Source organism: Lissotriton vulgaris, chromosome 8 (genome assembly GCF_964263255.1).
Source record: "Lissotriton vulgaris chromosome 8, aLisVul1.2, whole genome shotgun sequence".
NCBI lineage: Eukaryota > Metazoa > Chordata > Amphibia > Caudata > Salamandridae > Lissotriton > Lissotriton vulgaris.
Genome location: NC_141696.1, coordinates 439,505,734 through 439,531,253, shown reverse-complemented (window position 1 = coordinate 439,531,253; position 25,520 = coordinate 439,505,734). Strand labels below are relative to the sequence as shown.

Genomic DNA, 25,520 nt, shown 5'->3' with positions numbered 1-25,520 from the left:
CACAATGCCCTCTAATGAAAATAAGTAACAGGATCAAAAGGAATTCTTTTTTCCATGCTCCACTTCTGCCTGATGACATTGTGACTTTCCAGTGGATGAAGATGATCAGCGATTAGTAGCACTGACCCGGAGTGCATCTTCTCAATGTGAACTGCTCGAGGATAGGGAATTTATGACAACGACCACTGACAACTTCTTACTGATGGAAAGCAGTATAGATGTGGACAATACAGAAAAGCAGGTCTCGGAGGTGAGTCACATGGTTGTTAAATTGGAGGCCAAGGGGGTGGGGACTGTGACAGTACTGTTGTGCTATGGTTTTATGCAGAGCACTTAGACAATGTAACACAGGTTTTTAAGTTCAAAGTCTTGAGGGATCTAGGCCAATTATACATGACTTTGTTTCTTTCCCCCCAACATTTGGACTGCTATTCAGGGGTGAAAGCAATATTGTTGTTTTTACCTCCATTGGGTGCTAGGGCTAATAAAGTACAGCTGTGCATCTGCAGATGCAAGAAACATAAACTTTTACTTTGCAGTGAAGCACAGACGAGAGTAGTAAGGCATGTGCATGAAGCTAGGCTAACTGTACAATGAGGACAATGGAGAAAAGTCCACGGGCAACACCCTGCAGGGCTTCTAGCCAGATGAATCGATTGTGAACATTATGTTCTTTGATATGCAATGTACTGATTTTAGCCTATTGCTACATGGATAGTGGAAAGAACTGTATTTCAGATCTTTATGTAATTCTGCATATCCCTTGATGCTGAGAGGTTGCTAGTGCAAATGGCACGTGACTACAATGCCTTCCATGGTTTATGTGTTAAAATGAAATAAAAAAACATCTTTAAAAAACTGTACAATGATGGTTGATTGGATACATTTTCCAAATGAATGGAGACACTTAATACTGGTCTGACAGGACATCTTAACGCCTACCACTGCACATATTATCAAAGTATCCAAAACCTCAACCCCAGCCCTTCACAACTATTCTAGTGCTGATCTCCAAGGAGGAGACATATGGATCCTTGCCATCCAGGTGTTTCTAAGAATGACACCTTCTCTACCACCTTTAGTCACCCCACACACTTCAGGCAGTCTTAATATTAGCATATGTTCCCCTCTAGAGCAGGTCGCTAACAAAGCTAGATTGACTTCATATTATATACATGTCAACATGTATACTACATTACTTCACTGCTGTCACACAATCATCTAATTCAGCCACACATGTAATTAGACTACCCTGGAGTGTCAATCATGCATGTATCACATAAGATCACAGCAAGATGACAGTTATGTCATGTATACTAACTGCTGTCCCCCGAAGCAGTCTCATGACACCATGGAGCGAAGGATCCATGTGATTATGGACACTGTCACTAGTCCTGAACCTTACATTTACAAATCATTATTTTCAGAGGAGTTAGTCTAAATAGTTCAATGGAAGCAAAGCAAGACTACAACACAAATAATGCATTAGGTGATCACAAGAAAGTTCAGGACTGCAAACAGTGTCAGTAATGACCTGGAAGGAGGTGGTCACCCTAATACAGCACCCACCAAATAACCTAGAAGTTTGAATAAAAAGGAATATTGTTGCTTCCTCCACATTACATGAACATATTTTAAGCAGCCACATTACGATAAAAGTCAGAAACACAACCCTATTGTATAACCCTCACTCATGTGTAGAAGAATTTCAAGGCAAGTACTTTAAACAATCTGAAAATGGGTGGATGTTTGCCTATTCTATGACTGTATGTCCGACTGCCTCAAGTACCTTTGTAAAATGTGATTTAAAATGTGATTGTAAGAGTGAATACACATGATGCCATTTAGGAAATGTAGCAGGGTATAAAAACTCTTACCTGCAAACTTAAAAAAACCTGGTCTTTTTTCTGTATCCTTGCTTTCAGGTCGGGAATCAGTAGATTTAGAAGATCTATCCAGGTTTTCAACGTCTGTTGTAGTGACTGAAGCAGCTTTAAGTTGCAGAGCAGGTTTTCTTGGGAGTGGAGGCTTTGCTTCAATATTTTCATGTGACTTTGCCTTTGATTTTCCAAGCTCGTTTAATGGGCTATCTACAATGGCTTCAGTTCTTTTGATCTGTATGGGCTCATCTTTTGTTACTGGGCTGTACGCCTCCTTTTCCACCTTAATTTCTGCACTATATCTTTTTGTTCCTTTTGTTTCTGCTGGGGAGCCACTGCGGTACCTCAAGGATAATGAAGTCGATCGAAGCTTCACCTGGAAAGGATTTTGGTCTTTTGAATCAGACTGACACGGTAGGTATACCAATGAATCATTTACAGCTGGTGCTGCAGTAATAGTTTGAGTAACACAAACCGGTGCACCTTTCTCCTCTTGTCTAAGTTCAGAGTCTAAGGGGGGCCCTTGAATTTTGGTGCAAGTCTTTTTTTCAAAGTATTCTGAAATGTGCTCTCCGTCCCTTTTATATGTTTCAGTTCCTGAAATAGGGATATCAGATTTAGATATGGGGGATTTTACACTTAAACGATTTTCAGGATTTCCTTTAATGTTGAAAGTGCCAGTCTTTGGTCGCTCCCAAGCTGATGATACTGAAAATTTCCTTAGCGTACCAAGTTCATTGGGCACACTTGCCTTATTTTCTGTGATGTTTCCTAGCTGGCTCACAGACACACCACTTTCCCTTTTGAATGAAAGTGGAGCTTGACTGCTTTTAGATCCCACTTTGAAAGACTGCGATGGCATTGACGGAGTAACAGAAGAAGGTGAATTATTTACATTGACGTTATGTTCTGAGTGCTTGCGAGAAGATCTCCTAGAAATTTGTTGGCCAAAATCAGACATCACTGTTGATGGATCTTTCAGTGAACTTACACTTTCTGTGGGTGAAATATACAGTGATGTAGCATCACTAACAGCATTATTTCTTTCTATTATGGAAGCAAGTAAAGACTGTGCACTTGTGCTGTCTTTTGTAAAGGAAAAATCACTAGAAGAGGGATTCTGAGGCTGCAGTTTGCTCTCAGTCTGTAGTGTTTGTATTGCACTCCCATGCATGTTCCTCTGTGAGATACTATAGACCTTAAATGAATCCTTTCCACTTGGTGTGCCTTTATTCACATCTCCTAGGTCACTGTGCACATGTTCCTCAGATTCCAAAACAAAAGGGTCAGAAAAATCACTCCTTTCACAATGTAGTTCCACCACAGTGACATTGGAGACTTCACTAGAGGCAGACTTATCACTGGCAGGAACGGAAAGCTCTACTTCTGTAGTTGCATGGGGGGAGAGCTGGGGCATACTGAAGTCATGCAAGCCAGATTTGCCAGTCAATGTCTGTGTTGAGTGTTCCACTCCCTGATCGCTAGACTCCGTGTTCTCCCATGCTAGAACCTGAACTGCTTCCTTTCTGTCGCCCTCGTCTATTTCTTCTTCTGGAGTGGAGCTTAAGTCATTGAGAGACCCAGAAAGAGATTTCTGTAAGAAAAGGTATTAGAGATTAACTACGATTATATGCTTTGGTACACCTTCAAATTATGTTTTATTTTAATATTAGCATGATTATGATATAATAACACTTCTGCTGTGTTAATCAATCACTACCCTTACATATCAGAAATTGGAAGCCCTGGTAAATATACTATTCATGTCACTGATCAAAAAGGCACACTTTGGAAAGGAAAATTGCTAATTTCTTTACTATAAGCAATTATATATTTTTTCTATGCAAAGCATACTGTGGAAGAATTTAAAACATAGTACTATAAATGCAGACAGTATATAACATCTCTGAGCCATGACACGCCTTTAAAATAAAGGGGTAGATAATTTCAGCTGATGTACAATATACTTACTTCAGAGCTAGCTGGGCATTGTGATGGGTTGGTATTTCTTCATCTTGTAAGGACAGTTGATATAAATTGTGATGTTAGGAAGATCTACATGAATAATAGGATTCACAGCTTTCTTCTACAAGCTGCAGTAGACTTTAAAGTTGCTTGTCGCAGTGCCCGGGTGAAAATCTACTGCTCATGTTAATGTTTCGGGAAATCCAGTATATTTTCTGGTGAATGAGACCCATGCAACAAGTCTCATGACCATTTTTCTTTGGTGTGGTGAGCTGCTTACCAACGCAGAGCTACACTCGGTTAGGTTACTGGGGAACACCCAAAGTTGTAATCATTTTAGCATGAATGACTACCACCCTGATGGTTACTCTTTGACGCTGCTAATAATTGGTGGTAATGGGCTCTAGAATTTAAGTACAGGTCCTTTTTACCTCACCCCAGTGGTGAGATGCTTACTGACTTTTCCTGGTAAAGCGGTGTAGTGTTTGAAGGTTGGGCCCCTTTAATCCAGAGTGTGATCAAATGTTCTTGCATGATCTTGTGTACATTGTGAGGAGCTATATCTTTGCTGGGGTCACCTCTTTTTGTATGCAGACCACTAAACCTATGGGGTTACTGTTAGGTAGGGTGAGCTGTGTTCCACCTACCTATGTGTCCTTCCACAACTGCTGCTTAGACTACCTCTTCCCAAGGGAATTCATTGCAAGGCCAAGTGCACTGTTTGACTTTGAATCATCCTCTGGGAGGAGGAACTTTTGTTACTTGTGACTGAAACAGCATCAGTTTCAGCAGGCCTCATTGTAACCTGGCAAGACTGCAACACTTGGACAAAGAGCCCTATATAAAGACTCAGCTCCTCAACCTCAACCATAGCTTGTGTTTTGTGGCGTGAGCAGGAAATGCCCAGTTCGAATTCAGAAAATGGAAGACTGCTGTGCTATCTCAAATTGTTGCCACAGAGCCGAGGACACCAAAAAGAATAATGCATTTCATTGTGCTTTATTCTGTTCAAAGGTTTGGTGTTAACTATGATCTTTACTGGACATCCCCAGAACTGAATACAGGTTGGCCCATCCAGTTTGCTCATTCTTTATCTTATCACTCAAAAACTGTGAAGACTAACGGAAGAATCTGGATTTATCTGTGTATTTTTGAGTAATACCTGCACCTCTGCTGCTGAGAACAAACTCTCCTGCTGACGGATCCAGGATGTAGACTGGCTGACATGGAGAAAACCTGCCTATTTAGCTAGTTTTTTTTTTTTAAGGGTGAAAAAAATAAAAAACTTTATTTTTTCAGCAGAATAAACAATACTTTCCCCCCCCAACATTGGCATCAAGGTATAGAAAAAACATGTGTACGCAGTTCACACCCCCAGCACGGCTTCAACAGTTGCAGATAAAACAGGAGATGCAAGAATCAGATCCATTGGGTACAGTGCAAATACAGAAAAACTGACATAAGGAACATGTGCGTAGTCATCAGGGCAGTACCCCAGCCCCTACTCACCCTCCCCATCCCCCGCCACTCCTTCCTCAGGTTCCGATTCCTCGGACGAGAACAATGCAGCACTAGTAGCATCAGAGTCGCTGGCAGTCGACCCCCCCGCACACATCATACGCCATGCAAGTAAGTCCTCCTGTAGCCGCTCATCCCTACGTGTATGTTGCATGTGCGTTTCTTCAGCCAATGTCCATTCCCCCACATCCCGAAGCCATAACGTCATATCTGGCGCCCTTTGTCCCATCCAGGTTATAGCCACCCGCCGTCGAGCGAGGACTAAGAGCAGCTGCAGCATTTTATATGATAGGTTCCTCTTCTTAGGTTTGGGGACTAGGGCTAACAAGCAATGGGTCGGGGACAGGTCAAGACGCAATCCCGTGACTCTCCGGATGTAGGCTACCACAACCCTCCAGAAGTCCCCGACTAGTGGGCACTCCCAAGCTAAGTGGAGAAATCCGGCTCCTACTGAACCACACCGAGGACAGGCATCCGATTTGTCCGGCGCAATGCGGCACAGAGCAACTGGGGTTACGTAAGTGCGGTGCATGAAATTAAAATGGATTAATTTGAAACGTGCGTTACACGAAACCTTCTTGGTGAGCGTCCCTATCCGCCCCCGCTGTCCTGGGTCCAAGGCAACCCCTAAGTCTGCCTCCCACGCCGCCCAGGACGGAGACACCGGAGGCGCCGAGTCGCTTCTCATCGCTGTATATAAAAGCGTTATCAATCGCCGTCCCGCGCCGCACGATAGCACGATATTCAAAGTATGGGACACCCGGGGTGCCTCAGGGAACTGTGGCCACGTCGCTCTCGCCATGTCCCGCAGGCCTCCATAGTGAAGGTATTGGCCCCCAGTAAGACTGAAGGCCTCGATGGCTCTCTCCAGGGTCACAAAGGACTCGTCCGGGTATAAGTCTGCCAATGTGTCGCAGCCGCCCTCACGCCATTCCCGAAACGACATGTGCTCCTCCATTAGAGTGACCGGTGCCAATATCCATATCGGCAGCTCCCTATGAAAAGGGGCCCGTCTCAGCACTCTCTCCACCACTCGCTGCCAGATCCCTGCAGTATGCCGAACAATGTACGGCAGGTTGCCATCCGCTCCTCTGCCACGCATCAGAGCCAATTGCAACGCCCTCTCATCTGCGCACCCGGCCAAGAGTCGCAATTCCCAATTGTCCGCGCCCGCGAACCAGCGCGCAGCCGGTATAAGTTGGGCCGCGTAGTAGTAGAGATCAAAGCGTGGGGCCTCCAAGCCCCCCTCCTCCCAGCGTCTGACCATCGTACGCAGCGCAACTCTGCTGCATCTGCCTGCCCAGAGCAGGGAGGTAAGCATCGTATTAAGCTTGTTGAAAATTCGAGGAGGTAGAGGACAGAGGGTATTCTGTAGGATATACAATATTCTAGGCAGCATCACCATCTTTGAGACGGCCAATCGTCCCATAAGTGAGAGTGGCAGCGTATTCCAAAAGGATACAGATTGTTGTATTGAACTGAGCACACGGTCGGCGTTGCGGGCCAGCAATTGTTCATCCGAGACAGCCACCTGAATGCCCAAATAGCGGAAGGCCTCCATCTCCCACCGCAGCCCCAGGGGCGGGAAACCCACACGAGGGTCTTCACTGCATCCCGCAAGGGGAAAGATCAGGGACTTCTCAGGATTAAGACGCAGCCCAGAAGCTGCACCGAAGCGTTCCAAGTGGTGTAACAGGATCGGCAGCGACTCCCGCGGGGAGGTCAGGTAGAACAACGCATCGTCCGCATAAAGCGAAACCAGGTGTACCACATCCCCCACTCGTATTCCCCAGGGCGCCATCTCCGTGCGCAGTGTCACTGCAAGGGGCTCAATCGCCAGAGCGAACAGGAGCGGTGACAGGGGGCACCCCTGACGGGTGCCCCTGCCCAACCGCCACTCCTCCGAGCGGGCCGCTCCGAGCCTGACCCTGGCCGTAGGCGCACTGTAAAGGATACGAATCCATTTGCAGAACAGGGGTCCCATCCCCGCTAACCGAAGCACCTCCAACAAGTACCCCCAGCTAACTGTATCGAAGGCTTTAGCCAGGTCTATCGAGACCAGGACCTGAGGACCCTCCCTATCGCGCACCTCATGTAGAACGTGGTTCAGACGCCGAAGATTCATGGCGGTGTTGCGGCCCGGAATGAACCCGCACTGATCATGGGGAACCAGGTGCGTCATATGTGGGGCCAGCCGGGTGGCCAAAATCTTAGTAAGAATTTTGGCGTCGGTATTGATTAAAGTGATCGGCCGGTAGGCCGCAGGATCACAGTCATCCCCACCCGGTTTCAGGAGCATGCAGACCTCACCCTGCTGCATGGTGGGCGGGAGCGCGGCTCGCACCATCGCTTCATGGTATACCTGCAAGAGATGGGGCGCGAGGGTATCAACAAATGCCTGGTAAAACTCCGGGGGAAAACCGTCTCCTCCCGGCGACTTAGCCTTCGGCAGGGCGGCCACCGCCACCCTGACCTCTTGGAGCGTCACTGGGGTATCCATGTCCTCAGCATCCTCTTCAGAGAGGGTCTGAAGGGGCAAATCCCGGAGGTATGACTGATAGGACGCCTCTGTCACCAGGGGGTCAGCAGTATAGACCTTCTGCAGATGTGTGCGGAGCACCGCAAGAAGGTCCCGTTCCGAGTGCACTAGGACCCCAGCGGGATTTCTCAACGCAACAATCCGCGCACGGGCCGATTCCCTTCGGAGAATCCAGGCCAGCAATCGGCCCGACTTGTCCCCCTCACGGTGAAGGCGTTGGCGATATCGACCGAGAGTGAATCTATCTAGCCGGTCTAGGATATCATGGACGCCTTCTCGGGCTGTCCGCTCAGAGTCCGCGTTCGACCCATCCGGGTCCGGTAAGGACTGATAGTGGCTGAGGCGCTCCTCAGCACTCGCGAGGTCACGGAGCAGCTGTTTGCGAACTCCATATGTCAGCCCCATGCAAGCGCCCCGCACGACTGCCTTAAGGGCATCCCACTTGGTCGCAAAAGGGATATCACCCACTTCCCAGTTCAGTTCCAGATAAGTACGCAGGGACGTCTCCACATGTTCCCGTCCCACCGGATCCTGCAGAAGATCCCCTGGCATCCGCCAGGTCCGTGGGCGGGAGGAGCGGTCCACCCACTGTACCGTGCATGTCACGGGCGAATGGTCGGATAGGAACCGGGCCTGATGTGTGACCGATAAAACAAGGGATGCGCCAATGTTGGCCGCGAGGACCCTGTCGAGCCTGCTATGTGTGTTATGTGTGGGGGTATAGCAAGTGTAAAGCTTCAGGCCCGGATTGCCGAGTCGCCAGACATCCACAGCACCCAGATTCTCCATTACCTCCCGGAGCCGTGTCGTCATCCGAGGTTTTGTACCCGCCCGGGGGGGATGCCTGTCCAGCAGTGGATCCAGTACACAATTAAAATCTCCAAACCAGAGGAGGGGGGCATCCAGGTCCGTCGCTATAAGCTCCTGCAGGCCAGTAAAGAAACTCGGGTCATCTATGTTAGGTGCATAAGAGTTCACCAGCAGGAAGTCCCTCCCATCCAGTTTCACACGTATAAGAACATATCTGCCCTCTACATCAGCCTCAACATACTGGACCGCTAGGGGTACCCCCGGAGCCACCCAGATCAGGACCCCCCTAGCATAGGTAGAGAAGGAGGAATGGAACACCTGACCCCTCCATTTCCTTGCCAATTTAAGAGCACCCTCCTCATTCAAATGCGTTTCCTGTAGGCACGCCACTGACACTCCATGCCGACGAAGGAAGGATAGCACCCTATACCGCTTGGAGCAAGTACCCAGGCCACGCACGTTCCAAGTTAAAAATTTGAATCCCATAAGCGTTGGTCTTGCCCATCCGGGCATCCACGTTTAACTTCTGCAAACAGCCTCCTAGGGGCACGAACAGTAGTACACACCATGCCAAAAACAAATACCCCCCACAACTCCCCCCGACCCCACAGTACCCGCAACCAGCCAACCCCAAAAACAACCCCCCCCCCCTCCCCCGCTCATAAGGAGGAATGACTCAACCGGAAAACACACCATCCCGGTCATCCCACACCAGCGCCATTCAAAAACAATGTGACCCAACACCCCGTCAGAACCAGTCCCCCCCCCCCACCCGCGAGCAAAAGGACAGCAACAACCAAAAACGCTACCCTGCCCTTCCCCTGCCAGTGCCAGGACGTGCACAGCCACCCCATACACCACACGCACCCCACACTCACACACAACCAAACAAAACCACCCACCCTCCCCCCCAACTCCCCGAGGACCCCATGTTCCAGGACAGTCTCCGGGAACGTTCATGAAAGTCAATTCCAATGCTGGGCGACGGTACGCCATATACTCTCGGATCTCGCACCACAACGCCTCGGCCAACATGGTGTCCATCCTCTGTTCTGTTCAGCCCACCAACCAGGGCTCCCAGCACCAGGTAGAGACATCACCGGGCAGGTATAAACCAGGAGAGGCGACCCTCCCAACCTCCCAGGGCAACAACATTCTAACAAGACAGTACCTCATATCAGAGTTCACTCAGGCCGTGTGTCGGAGAGGGCGGTCTCCGGTATCACCGGGGGCGCAGAGTGTATCTCCAGCAAGGTTTCCTGCAGGGTATCTGGGACCAGGATCGCACCAGGTGTAGGGGCCTCAGGTGACTCCGGCTCGGCCCCCGCCGTTGATGGTCTCACGTGGAGCGCCCCATCCTCGCCTACAGTAATCCGGGGCTCGGGAGAACCCCGGGATCCAGATCTACGTCTCCCTCTGCCTCGTCGACGTCTCTGGGGCCGGGTCCCCCAGGTCTCGCGGGGGCCACCCCGTTCACCAGGAGGTAGGTCGTCTCCCCGTATCTCGAGCCACTCCCACACTTCCGCCGGTGACTCAAAGAAGTGAGCGCGCCCTTGGGAGAGCACCTTGAGTTTGGCCGGGTACAGGAGCATATATTGTAGCTTCATGTCCCGAAGTTTCTGCTTGACGCCCAGGTAGGACTTCCGTTGCTCCTGCACCTGCTGAGTATAGTCGGGGTAGATGGAAACACGACTATTTTCAATGGTGATGGACTCCATTTCTCTCGCGGCCCGTAGAATACAATCGCGATCTTTATAATTTAGAATCTTTGCAATGATGGCTCTAGGTGACTCGCCCGGGCGTGGAGGGGGAACCAGGGCCCTGTGTGCCCTCTCAACAACAAAGACACTGGACAGTCCGGTCGGGCATAGCTGGGTACGGATCCACGTCTCCAAGAAGCGTTCAGCGTTGCCCGCCTCAAGGCGCTCCGGCACGCCTAGGACCCTGATGTTGCTCCGACGGGCCCTGCCTTCCGCATCCTTCGCCCTCCTCTCCAGTGCACGGGTAGTGGACGTCAGGTGCGCGACCGATTTCTGCAGGGAGGCCACTTCCGTTTGCAGTTGGGCAATATTGCCCTCCGCGTCTGAGACCTTGTCTGCCACCTTACGGAGGTCCGTCCGGAGGAGATTTACGTCTATCGACACCGTCTCGATCTGCCTCTCCAAGGCAGAATGGGATCCCTGGATCGCCTTCAGGATCTCTGCCCGGGAAGGTTCATGCGGTCCATCGCCCCCATCGTCCGGTCCCGTCTGCCGCGTGATCCTCTGCGATGGCAGTCTTGGGGTGGTATACTGCACGATGGTGTTGGGTTGGGAGGATTTCGCATTCCTGTCCTTGCGGGTCGTCATCCTGGGGGGCAGATCGGGAGCCCCCACGGGGCGCCTCAGCTAGGATTCACCCGGTCCCTCCGGGTAGGCACAGGTCCCAACAGCAGGGCGAAGGCGGGAGGACCGGCGGAGAGGACAATGCAGCAGGGCGTACCGGGCAATCCGATCGAGGGCAGCCAACCAATCAGTTCCCCCGCCAACTAGTGCACCCGGGACGAGCCCCCTCACCATCCAGGAGCAACAGAACAATCTTCAAGCCTCTAGGGGCAAGGCGCAACGTGGGCCGGGGGTATCACAGTCTGTATCCCGCTGCTGCGTAGGAAGGAAGGCGCCCCGGCTCTCAGGCAATGTCGTGTATACCAGGGGGGCTCCAAGCCACCCACGTCCCCCGGAGCCCAACCCCTCAGGCCGCCGCAGGTCCCAGCGCCACCACAGGCTCCACGTGGAAGGGCCGCCGTAGTTCACTGTCCCGGGGAAGGGACGGAGGCCGCAATCCCCACAGCTGCAGCAAAACCAGGAGGGGCAGCCTGTGCAGGTCGCACCGGCACTCAGTGCGGGGACGGGCTCCAAAGGCCAACAGATGCAGCAATAACAGTGAGAAGCCCTTGGTGGCCGCACCGCCTCAGCCCTCCAACAGTCCTGCAGAGCCCCAGGGACCAGGGAAGCACTCACCCGGGGCTGCGCTCCACAGCCGGAGCTCCGGTACAGCAGAGGATCGGAGGGGGGAGGGGCGGGTGCTGCAACCCCTCACACGGGTCCGCGGAGATCACCGGACCCCAGATCAGCCTTCCACTAGTCGCCCCGGGCGCTCGCCACCATCTCCAGCAATCGAGGGGCCAGCAGCGGACGCGGTCAGCCCCGGAGCAGGAGATCGCCTTCACCGCCAGTCTCACACGCAGGCCCAGTCCGCGGACTCGCGTAGAACCTGGCGGAGCCCTCAGAGCGCCGCTTCGATCTCCGGCGGTGTTTTCCGGGGCACCGGAGGCTCTCTCGGCAATGTGGGAGTCCCCAGCGTGGCAGGTGAGGATCCGGACCGTCAGCTCCCCTTTGGAGGGTCCAGCAAGGATCTTGTAGGCAGGATTAGTGGGTCCTCGGACGGAGCTGGTGAAGCTCACGTCCTGTCGGCCATGCTGCTTGGCCACGCCCCGCCTATTTAGCTAGTTACTGAGTTCAGCATCAACATCTTAATATTGGGCAGTCGCTGCTTCCTGTTCTACGCCAGATAATTGTGAGAGGTCAATCACCAGAATCCTGCATCTCCGCATCCTGCTTCTGCATCTGATAATCATGTGGGGCCTTTCTGTGAAACCTCTACATCACTTCTTCAATGATTTATGACCTGGTAGGTCTATGTGTCTGACCTTTGTGTACCAGATCCATTCTTTGAAAGTCTGACGACCATAAGTAGCCCATATGCCCTAATGATTGATCATCTCCCTTTCTTGCAGTAGCCACTCACTCCTCCATCCTCACACTACAGGTTCACTGAGTGTGCTTGTGTACCCATCCACCGTTGCTGCCTAATCTTCCATGTGGCACAGCCTGTAGCCCTCTTCAACTGTGGCACCACTGCAACTGTTGCCTACAGCTCTGCACCCCCATTGGCAGCCATTGCTGCTCCCGCAAAAGGATAACAAGGACTATCAGATATCAACAAGTGATAAACTCCAAGTCTGACTTCATTTGGCTATCCATTGGAAATTATTCCTGTGTCTGTAAACCCTGCTACGTGCTTAAGCTTATCGCTCATTTCAGCCACAAAGTAATGAGATTACTGAAAATGCCATACGATGTATAAACATCTCTAATCTTATTTCCTTAATAATCATAAGGGTTACATATTTTTTCCTGAAAGACTAACACTGCTTAGACAATATATTTTTGTGAGTAAAACGTGCAGCTTGGGCAAGCCACATCAGAACCACTCTCCAACAGTAAGGTTGAACTTTTCGACTATGCTACTCCCTCAAATTCAAAGCATAAAAATGCGGTCATCAGCTTTTCAGTGAACTTGCAGCAAAATCTAGTTTTTGCCTGTCAAGGGACAAATTCAGTAATCGTTATAAGGATTCCTATTCAATCCTTAAATTGTGTAAGCCCTGGACAACTGGCCGAACAGTGGTTAAATTTAGGCTCCGTTATGCAGGATACAAACAAACACTCACCTGGGGCCATCCCAGATTTTGATGGCACTTTTCAGTGACTACTTTCACCTTTAGCAAAGAGCAGGAGTAAATGTCTTAGGACAAGATAATAGAGCTCCCTTACACTCTAATGACTTACCTAGTTTTTCACAAAAGGATCTTTGACTCGCTATAAACCAGTATTTGCCCTAATTACTAGGTTTGGGAGTGTGAGATGAAAATGCGTAAATTAGTAAGTCAAAAGTAGCTGAAAACTCACGTTGACTTAAGGTTTGAAAACTAATAATAATTCTCCAAAAACAATGTTATAATGTACACACAAAATTACCATTCGCTGCTAAAATCAGAGGCTTATTCACTGATTTGAAATATACATCCCTTAACATTTTTAGCTAAGAAGGGCATAATCACAATGCCAAAAAGAACGGAGCTTATTTTCAGCACCAAGAAAGCACTAAGGGAACCTTTAAGTTACCATACAAACAAGCACAAACAGTATTAAGATGCCCAGACATAGATATTAAAAAAGGGTCTGAGTTTGATATCATTACTACAATGTATAAATATAGAAAAGAATAAGTATTTTGAAAATGTTCCTTTCTGTTCTTAAGAACTGAGAGTCACTAATAATGGTTAATGTTTCAGTTTGTATTGGAACAAAGCTTTCATTCTTCCACCAACTTTTTCTAGAACATTTAGCATGAGTATACAAGTCAGAGGTTCACACGCCATAGTCCCATATTTGAAAATGTGATGATGCTATCAGAAAGACTCCCAAGAGTTAAAAAAAAAAAAGCAGTGAGGGTGTCTTTAACAATTAAATGAACAATTAAAAGAAGAAAAATATTACATATCATCTAGACACACTGCACTGGCAACCTGGGACAAGCAGATTGATTTTTAAGGTACGCAAACCCATTGGGGGAAGGTGGAATCCTCTGGAAAATACCTGGGTGATTTTCACAGGATTTCCTAAAACGTAAACCAGGCAAGTTCATTAAGATCAAGCTAAGCAGGTCAACATACATGTCTTTCACTAAAGAAAGTAAAATGAGGCAGCCACACTAAAAAGAGTTACTGGAGACATTCTAAGTAGACCTAAAGTTTAGCAAACCTCCTACATGCATGCACTCATATTGCTATAAATCAGACGTAATATGACAAAGAACAATATAGGTTTGCCGCATGTTCATGACAATAGCAGTTCCCCCGTTTACTGCGGGCTATTAGTGTATAGTAGCATAGCATAAAAATAATAGATTTAATTACATTTAGTGAATAGACAGCATTAGAATATGATAACTTACTTTAATTACTTTAAACAGATGGTTTCATTTATTTACACTAAAGGATAGAGAGAGGGAAACAGTAAGTATTACTATAAACTTTATGGTAAGGGATAAGGGATGAAGACAATATGTTTATGGTTAGGCATAAGGGTGTAGGAAGAAGGAAAGGGGGCCAAGTAAAAGTCTCTTTAATGTTGGGGATAGATGTGGGTAAAGCTAGGCTGAAAGTAAGAAACAAGAAGCGAGACAAAGTAAAAGACTTTCACATGTTTCACAACTTTGTAATTTTGGACATATACCATTTTCAGGGATTAATAGAATAATAAATAGAATATTAATAGTAACACATTGGTGTGAATATGTAAACCTGTGTTAAGCTGATTTAATGAAGATTGACTAGATTTTTGAGTACATTGATCAATTGCTTTCTGCTTTACCAGTCTTAACAGAAGTTTCCACTTGATTCAAAATTTCTCTGCAGCATTTATCATTTCAGGCTCATTCGCCAACAAGGGTAAGGCATGGATAGACCTGTCACCAATAGTACAATTAAGGTCCAGGGGGCTATTGTTTTTTGTTTTTTTTAGCTGTGGGACCACTCATTATCGTTTTAGAGTACTTCAGTTTAAAAGGTTTTTGAAAAACCTTTATTGCAGCGTTCATAGAATACAAGCATGAGCCTACAACAGCAGGGGCCGGCCGCTAAACATAATTAGGACCCATTATATTACGGTACGACACAGCTCATCAGCCAACAACCCTGAGGTTCGGCAGCGATTCAGGATAGAACTTACATTAGAACGCATAGATAAGTCACAGGATGAGATAGAGGTTTTATTTATATTATCTAAATAAACGGATTAGGTGCCATACAATCAAACAAAAGAATACGGGGACAGGCCAAGAGACAGGACATGCGCCTAGGAACAGCTATAATTGGAACTCTGGCACCAAAGCATATGAATCGGAGAAAACAATACAATACAATATACATTTTCGTAAGCCCCAGTTCTCAGCACCTGCCCACCCGGAAATCCGGATGACGTGAGAGCATGAGCACTAAACTCCAGAACACATTTAAAATCAGAATAATTCGCGAGCTATACTGATCCTAAAGGAAAGCAGGGAAAGAAGAAAAAAGGCCATAGAAAACAATAAAGGCAAAATAAAAAATCCCCTCCAACCCCCCACCCTGCACACCTGCAGATGGCTACAGCCTAACCCCACTAGCAGCGTGCCGGTCGCCCCAAGTAACTAAAACCCTAAAAGTAGGAAAAAGAATGGAGGAGGGCATATCCGTAGGCGCTCCCAGCCCCTTTAGTCCCCCCGCCAGAAACAGACACCCCCTATCGCAAAAAGACCTTATAAAAGAAATTAGGGGGCACCGTGATACACCGCCCAGCCTCTTAAATCAATCAATTGCAGATCGAACATCCATAATAGCCACTCCAAACCGTCCCGATCTCCTTGACCCTTCCGAATCAGCACACAAACGCCCCCCAGCGAGACCCAAAAGCACACAAAGGAGTCACAGAGGAGAAGGAAGTCATTGAGAGTCAATCCGTTACCACTCGTAGATAGTAAGTCCACGAGAACTTCAGACGCAGAAAGTCTCCTACTCCTAGATGGACAGTCCCGATGTATCTTGCCCCGGAGTCGTAAAATCTCCAAGAAGGGAGAAGACGACCCCAAGATGAAAGAAAAGTCTACAACACAAGTCTCCGGGGGGGAACGCCTTTCGATACCTCCAAAGTCAATAGTGATGGAGGGTTCGATGGTACACTTGCGGCCTTGGGAACACAGTCTTCCAGGGCACCATCCGATGGTTTCAATACTCGCTTCCCCACGGGGTCCTCGCACCGAGTCAAAATGGCCGCGGCTTGAATGGCTGCAGATTGCTGTTCCAACAGTGGGGCAGGGTCCGGTACCACAAACAGCATCTCAGATAGACTTGCATCCAATTTGTTTAATAAAACATCCACTTGTGAGTGAAACGCCCAAATTTCTGCCAATATTGACCTCAGCGATGGCTCAGGCACCGTTCGATCCATAGTCTCACGCCCGATACCAATCACAATCACCTCCCCGGGTGAATCTGGCATCTCCGGGGGGGACAAACAGGATCACGAAAGGGCAAATGTGGAGGGTGACCCGTCGTTATCTGCAGCCGCGTTCACCCGGCTTAACGCCGCAGGCCGGGGCCCCGACTCACCGAACCCCGGCGGGGCCCAACACAGGGCCTGCGGGACGGGGACCCCCACCCACAGTCAGCAAGCAAAGTCACCCCTCCATCAATGCTGAGCAAAGAAAACAATCGCCGCCAAATTCGGGCATAAAAGAAGCCTCCACTACGATTGACCGGACCCTGCCTGGGTCTCTCAGCCGATGTTGTTGCACTGGAGCCTGGCTTTGCAGATACTCGAGGCCCCGGCTTCACCGCTGGAGTAGGCCACAATCTTCAACTCAATGTAACTTCGTCAAACCAGCCGATAAAAGTCTCCGGATTTCACCATCGGTGTGAGGAACAGTTCATTCACACAGGGGCTGGGGGTAAAAATCAGGATAATGTACAGGATCTTGTGGCGGGATACGGAGGTCGGCGGAGCCGGGAGGCTAAGTAGCTATCTTGTTTGCCAGCGTAGCTCCTCCCCCTAGGAGGGGGTCATTTTAAAGTGCAAAACATTGATGACAATTTTTACAAACTGAAAGCAAATAAACAAAAGAACTGTCTTACTGGAGGAACCTATATATCCAGTAAGGACTTGAAAGTGGTTATTGGCGCCAGGGACAAGTACAGTGAACAACAAACAGAAGCTACAACTTTCGATAATGGATTTGATCACTAGTGTGCTAAAAGCAAATTAAAAAAAAACTATTATTGTGTCATATTGCAATTTTCATACAATTTGTTCATAATTGCTATAATCATTTTAGAATAAATTAAACTCAAAACGTGGTTTATTACAAAGAAGCAAATACCTACATCGATAAAGCTGTTAATTCTCTGCTAATCCAACAAATGAAATGCCCGATCTGTTTCTCATGAAGAAAAGGGAAGATAATTTATCAGGATTCAAGAGCTTGTTTAAAACCGTAAGAAACATTACGAGCTAACTCTGTTGACCAGTAAGCCATTGCTTGTAGGCAAAGAAGATTGCTTCACTAAGTTGGTAACAGAAAATTCTACAAAACAAGATCTCATAGCTAGAGTAGGGCCCTGGAGAGAGGTGAGTGGTCTAGCTTCCTTTAAACAAAATACCACGGACACTATTGTAAAAGTGATGTAAAAGTTGAGATCCTGAATGATTTTAGTAGGGGAGCTATATACGAGGGGTAGGGGTTCCAGCTGAGATTTTGCTACACCTGCTATTAACATGGTTGGAGACTGAGTTTCATGAACTGGTAAGGCTCCAGGAGTACAAAGCCCCAGTGATCTGAAAAGTGTAGACTTCCATTGAGGTTATTCTGGTGGATATAATGGAGGTGGGACAATAATGGAGGTCGGCCTGGAGAAATCAAATCTTAAGAGCAGCTAAGCAGAGGTGAAGAGTGATGGCAAGAGAGAAACAACTGGTAATCTAACCTTAACTGAGTGTTGGAACTTTGACGAGAAGGAAAGCTACGATGGATATCAAGAAAGTGATGGTGTCACAGTGGGGCAATGCCTCAGTGGGCTTCCATATTAGGCTGCTAGTGGTACATAATGGGCAGTAATATATGCTTGATAGGTGGACTCAGCTAAGGTGTTTTTGCAAAGGTTATGTATGGGCAGCAAAATAAACTGGAACACAGTTGTTTACGACAGTGTTGGTTGGGGGTCTGCTGAATGATGTAAGAACCATGTTCGGTCTGGGGTGAGAATAGGCGGGAGCATTTCCAGGACAGTGGTGATGGAAAGACCAGCTGAAGGCCAGTCCTATAAGCAGCAATGTTATACCCATAGATCTTTTGTCTCTTTGTTCTACTCTTCTACTATGACAACAGCAGTGTTTTTTTACAACACCAGGTATGAGACACAGAAAAAAGTATATTTGTATTGCTTTGAAACAGTGTTTTGCTTGATGGGAAAGAGCCGAGTGCTCTATTGGTGTTTAAGGAACAAGAGCTTTGTGCTTGTTGCTCATTTGTGCAAGAATTAAAAAAAGGTTACATCTACAATGGTGAAGTATTTGTTGAGGTAGGGGTCTTGAATAATTTGATAATGATATAATAAAAGGAATGTCATTCACTTTATCACCACTTTGATTATTCTAGGAATTTGTGTTCAACGTTTGATCAAATCGTGCAGTAGATAATATACACAATAACGGAGTTGGCAATAAGGGTATAATATGATTGTCATAAGAAACGTTTCTTCATATGATCTAAACTGATAAATGTCAAATATTATATAATTTATTACACACTATTTTTATATTTCATATTTAAAACAACCACTAGGAAGAGACTAAAAAGCCAAGAAGCATGTGTAAGTTGTAACGAATTATATGCACTTATAATAAAAAATGAACTATTAAAAATGTTAAAAGAAATTATGAATGTATTTATGAATTTTATTTTTGATACTAAACTTTTGGGGCTGGAGTTTATCAACAGTGGAAGTGTTGGAACTTCTAGTCCTCAAGCCCCCTCTTTCTATGGTATTTAAACAAAGGAAATGATTAGCATGCACCACTCCATTAACACCACATATCCTTCAGTAGCAGTTTGATTAAGGGAATATACATACCACAGAAGGCTTTCTTGTCTTATTTGATCGCTGGTTTCTAGGCTTAATTGAAAGCCTGTATTTGGCAGCAGAGTTATCAAGACATGTAGAGAACTGAGGTGGGGTGTCAAAATCTGCAGATGGTGAGAAAAGGCTTTCATTTCTTTGAGGAGATACAGTCCTTGAGCTGGCAGGCTGTACTACAAGTTGGCTTACTGGGGACAGCGGTCTTGAAGAAGGCCCTGAGGGAAACTAGAACACAAAAGTACAAATTACTTATCATTGATAACACTCTTTCTGGTGGACACAGCAGATTCTTCAAATTTAGAACGTTTTCATAGCAGGGCTCCCGTGCACCACTAGGTGGTACCATGTGAATCAGCAAAGCCTCCTTTATCTCCCCAGGATGTGGTCGAGCGTAACCTCATATAAGCACCCTCCCTGTGCACCAACATCAGTTTCTTGCTTTATTTTGTGAGTGGGCAGATCTCGAATTTGGGACCTTTATAGATTGTAAAAACAAACCACTCCATAGATAGGGTAGATCGGAGGGCATTAAGGAATCTGCAGTTAGATACAGTATTCACCAAAAAGAGAATTACTGAAGTAGCTTGTTCTTCTGATGGATACTTCTAAACTCAGATTCCACACCTTTAGAATAGATACCAGGCTGACCAATGTCATGGACAGGCTCTACAAGTGCTAACGCAGTGGTAGTAGCCTTACTCATGGTGGAGTGCGCTCTCGGACCTTCTTGACCAATGCATAGCAGTTATTGATGCAGATGACTAGCCACCTTTCGTCTTTTTCTGCACAGCATCAAAAAGTAGATCGTCCACTCGATGGTCATATGAGTGATGAGAAGGTTTAAAGTTCTTTTAGGGTCCATTTAATGGAGCATCCCCTCTTTTGAAGGGTGAGGTGGAGCAAAAAACGCTGAGAGAGTAACGGATTGACCAACATGGAAAGGAGCCATGACTTTCGGCAAAAAGCTGCCTGAGGCCACGTCACCACTTTTTCCCAAAAAAAAGGCGGAGTAGGGTGAGGTACACCTGGCAGCATGGATGACATCCACAACCTCAGGTGACAGCCAACTGCTGCTGCTCATTTTTCATGCATGGGCATGTAAGTTGGGCAAGGTCAGGTGCAGAACCATGTACTACTGCTGCAACAGAAGATTCTTCCAAAGAGGCAACCTAATTGAGAAACATATGACTAATGAATTGGATTTCATCCTGCTAGTGGAAGAGCAGACCACCAGACAATGGAGTAGGAGGATGTGTAAGAAAAGAGGGGTCACCAAAGGTCAGCCTATGGCGTCTGGCAAATGGCCAACGATCTTTGGACCAAGTGCTCATTAAGGGCTTCACTTACCTGCAGCAAGGGCTCAGATGAGGTTGGCCCAGGTTGCAAAACCTCAGTAAGGAAAGTTGACTTGATTTCAAGTGAAGGCAATGGTAAGTCCAAAACCTATGCAGCTCATCTAATTACCACAGCAAAGGAAGCACTCTGTTTCACTGGGGGCTCAAAACGGAATTCAACCATGTGTTGATGGAAATAGAAAGCTTGCTGCCCTCCTGCAAGCCAATGTAAAGGCTGTCATCATCATGCAGTGGAGTATCAAATCATCCCCATCCCACCATTGTCATCACAGATTGGTGGCAAGCTCCAGGCAGTCAGATCCCAAAAGACAGTGGTTCCTCTGAAGATGCCTCACAGGTAGTGGTGGCACAGGATTAAAGCCAGGCTGTATGGGGACCGGGTAAGCCTCAGTGGTTTGGGAGTGCCACCTCGGTCAGAGTCGAGTCAATGCTAGTACGGGGTCGGGCATGGGAGCTGGTAACAGATTCTCCTCCCGCGTTGGCACCATCTGCACCAGCAATGATGAAGGGACCAAATCATGTCTTTGAGCTAGAGTGGAAGTCTGCACCGGAATTAGTGCTGAACCCTTGACAGGTCTGAAGGGTTCAGACAGGACAGAGGATGGATCAGTCGGCAGTAAACCGACTGGGAGCCAATATGAACGCAAGCCAGAGAGAACTGTAAAAGGGTCCAAGATGCATCACATGACCTCCCTAATGGCCTTGACCTCCTGCAGCATGGCCAAGGGCCTTGGAAACTATGGCAGCATTGGCTTCAACTGAGGAATCAGCCCCTCATCGGAGATGGGGAGAATGAGAACGATTGGCACATTTACTTTCTAGTGACTTCTCTTTTGATGGACAGTGAAGGGGATGAGTTTCGGTCCTGCTTTGCCTTCTTATGCCTCCACTTAAGACAAAAAGAGAACTTCTCATGGGACCAGCCTCTGAAGTGGGTCTGCCCCATGACTAGGAGAGTGAGTAGTACTTACATGAGGCCTGTGACTTTTTCCTGTGTTCAGCGACTTACAGCTTTGCAGTGCCAGATAGCCTACAGGTGAGGGCGCATTCATCACACAACTTAGAGTTGTGCATGTTGATGACTGACACCTGTTTTCGTCATCACAGCATGGTTTGAAGACTGTGATTTTAGGAGGGGCCACTGTTCCCTTCCACATTTGAAGCCTGTGGTTTTAGGAGGGGCCACTGTTCCCTTCCACATTTGATTTTGTTTTGGAAGTAGTAGAAAACTGATGAAAGAAGGAACTGAGGTCCAGATCTGCGTTCGAAAATGAAGAAAGGAAATGACGTCAGTGTGCAGGGGTGGCGATTATATAAGGTTCCACTCATCAATTCCGTGACGGAATGAAGCCTATGTGGAGCTGCACAGTACCACCTAATGGCGTGCAGGAGCACTGCTCTGAAAATATTCCAGAACCTGTGTGGTGCCAGGGGAACATGCTAAAGGTGAGGAATCTGAAGTCAAAAGTATCCATCAGAAATTGGCATTTATAAAGGAGACACAAAAGACAAAATTAACAAGGTATTTTAGGTCACAAATTAAGAGATGCTGTGAATAACACAGGAGATGGGTGAAACAGGGCTCCTCGTCTAGATTCTTGACTTCACACTTCCCTACAATCATTATTCTAACTGTGAATGAAGACTAAGAGCCAATGAATAATTCTGTGTATGATAGTTGGAAGAGTTGAAGCGAGAAGAGGCAGAAGAAAAGCAAAACATTTTTTAATGGCAAAATAAACCCAAATACCTTGGCATACAAAATAATTTGATTGTTGAAGTCCATGTAAACAGGGTTGAGATATATAGTCAACAATTGTTGCTGATCTAGACGCTTTTTAAAAATTTGGCAAAGGGGTGTACATTTGGAAGGTATTGACACACAAGTCAGTATTAAAACGTTGTAACAAATAGTTATAAGAAGTACAGTATGAGAAACTCTTGCACACAATTAGACTGAAAATTACCTGTTCTTCCTCTTCACTGCCTGTTCCAGCTAAACTCAAGGAGCTAAGGCGCTTGTAAGAGTCAGAAAACTGCAAAATGGAACGAGGAACATGGTGAGTAAAAAAGGTAACTGATGGAAAAGATTAGAAACAGACCTAAATTGCAATATCTATTGGAAACAAACAAGGTCTAACAAGTGTGGAATTAGTAACCAAACTATCAATAAGTGTAAAGAGTGTCTCTCACTTCCTCCCAAAATGAATAATTGAACAAAGGGCACAAGGGCAATTTTCGATCTTTAAATTATTCTGTCAATGACAATTCTCAAAAGATGAGCACCGGTAACTTGAAATGACTCCTTGGGCTTTCTTCATTTTACATATTTGGGGTCAGCAGGTAGAGGGATTCTTCATAGAATAAACACAAAGATGCAAGATGATTCACAAACCATCCAAAAAAATTATTTCACTTTTCTTGGAAAGTAAGGGAAGTCCGTTTTTGTAGTCGGTTTTGGATTCATGAGCATTTTAAACTTGAAATACAGTCACTCAACAAGGTGAATAAGAATCAGTATTAATTTATTTCAAATCACTTGTCATCACCAAAACCCATTCACCTGCATCATATACTGTGCCATAGAGAAATATGCCACTGTAAATGTACATGAAACACACAAAAGGTGATTGGAGTCTGCTTGCAATAATAATTCTTGTTAGATCTGAGGGTCTCTAGTTGGCAATGGTATTCACAGTTGACCAAATAGGGACCCTTGCATCCAAGTCAGGATAAGGGGATTACACTCCTAGATAACCCCTGCTCACCCCCTCGGTAGCTTGGCACGAGCAGACAGGCTTATCTCAGAGGCAGAGAGTATTTGTGAATATACACAGTAATACAGTGAAAACACTACAGATCGACAACACAGGTTTTATAAAAAGAAGTATTCTTTATATAGACTTAACACAAGACCACAAACAACAAAAATCCACAATACTGTACTTAAGATTGACTTAAAGATGGTAAAAGTTGCTTAGTTCAAGTTGGTGATAAATGCGCCAAAATTCTCAACAAAGTACCTGGATGCGTAATGCAAAATGAACAAAAGGCTCGCAAAAGGGGAGATGTATCGGTTCCGTGATCCGGGGGAGATGATGCGCTGCGCCTCAATCTTTGCGCAGAGTAGGAGATTAGTCTTAATCCATACCGGTGTGGGGATGATGCACAGGTTCTCAATTTGCGGTCCGGTTGCGATGCGCAAGAGGGTGCTTCGATGCGATGCGACAATCCTGGTGCGATGCGAGAAAATGGCGCCCTTGATGCGATGATCCGACGATGATGCGAAGACGCCCTGGCAGCCTTGCGACGACTCTGTACTTTGGAGCCGCGACAGGCCCTGCGACACGCTTCTACGGCGATGCGATTGCAGGCAGCTTCGATGGAGACACGCTTTCTGGGAGATGCGGCGGCGGCACGCTTCTCCGGCGATGCAACGATCTCAGCTGCGGCGGCGAAACGCTTCTTCTCGTTGCGTCGTGCTTCCAGCTCCCACCGACAAACAGGCTTCTGCAGTTAGAATTCCCAGCAAGGAAACTCAGGGGGGAGCTGGAGATGAAGTATTTTGTCCCTGAGACTTCAGCAGGAGGCAAGCACAAGTTCAAGCCCTTGGAGAATATTCTGTAGATGATGAAAGTCCTTAAAAAGTTCCTTTCCTTGGCAAGAAAGAAACCACTGCAGGCCATCCCAGCAAAAGGCACACTGGCGGAGGGGCAGTCCAAACTCTGGCAGCTTTCTTGGTTCTTCTCCTTGGCAAAAGGTGCGTTTTGTTCCCAGAAGTGATCTAAAGTTCTTAGGTCTGAGTCCCAATATTTATACCCCAAAATCCTTTGTTCTCTGAAGGCAGAGAGGCCTGTGATTCCTTCTCTTCTTTCACAGTGCAGGGCAGAGACATCAGCCGCACCCCAGGAGGTGGAGCCAGCATTGTGGAGGGAAGGCTGAGCCCTATTTAGGTCCCAGGTGCAACCCCACCCCCAATGCAGATCTCCCTATTCACCACTGTGCTGACTCATTCGGTCTCTTGGAATCCCCCCAGCCCTGTCACTCAAACTCCAGACAAGGAATACACAACATAGCAGAGGCAGGCTTTGGATAGTTAGGCAAGAAAATACCTACTTTCTAAAAGTATTATTTTCAAACACAGAATGTTAAAACCAACTCTACTAAAAGATGTATTTTATCATTCTGAGTTCAGGCATACTAAATTCGAATATCTACCATGTTCCCCGAGTCAGTTAGGATTATAAAATGTATTAATCTAACTGCCCATTCTGGCCTATGGAGAACAGGTAGCCTTGCAATAGTGAAAAACGAAAATGGCTGTAATTCACTATTAGGACATGCTACACACACACCAGGGCATGTCCTACCTTATACTTACAATGCACCCTGCCCTTGGGCCAACCATGGGGGTGTCTGATATGAAGCAAACGGAAGATTTAGGGACTGGCAAGTGGGTGCACTGGCCAATTCGACATGGCAATACTAGACTGCACACAGGCCTTACAATGGCATGCCTGAGACACACTTTACAAGCTGCTTTTGTGGGTGGCACAACCAGTGCTGCAAGCCCACCAGCAGCATTTGATTTACAAGCCCTGGGCACACATGGTGCACTGTACAAGGGTCTGACAAGTAAATCAAATAACACAATCATCGAATCACTAATTAGTACATCAATTTAACATAGGGAGCACTTGCACTGTGGCACTGAATAGCAGTGACACAGCGCCCAAAGCATATCACCAGCAAAACCATATCAAAAACAGAGGAGGCAATCCTTCAAAATGGAAGGGAGACTCACGCCAATAATGCCAGGTCTAACAAGCCTAATCACTGGCAATAGCTCGAGGCAGCACTCCAGCCCATCATTCTTTTGCTCAACATGCCACCTCAGTTTGGGCCCAGCCATATGCAAATCAGTCTTGAACCTGCTCCTCATGGGAACAGTGCAGCAT

General features: G+C 47.0%; 1 protein-coding gene across 8 annotated transcripts in view; it reads right to left on the bottom strand.

The window, feature by feature from the left end:
• CRACDL (CRACD like) overlaps window positions 1–25,520 on the bottom strand; it is a 612,462-nt gene that overhangs the window by 114,496 nt on the left and 472,446 nt on the right. For all 8 annotated transcript variants that reach the window (XM_086934213.1, XM_086934214.1, XM_086934210.1 and 5 more), the window contains 3 exons: window positions 22,530–22,598; window positions 19,202–19,432; window positions 1,878–3,474 (listed from right to left, as the gene is read on the bottom strand). In XM_086934213.1, the coding sequence (XP_086790339.1) occupies window positions 1,878–3,474; window positions 19,202–19,432; window positions 22,530–22,598 (1,897 nt within the window). The remainder of the gene's footprint in view (window positions 1–1,877; window positions 3,475–19,201; window positions 19,433–22,529; window positions 22,599–25,520) is intronic.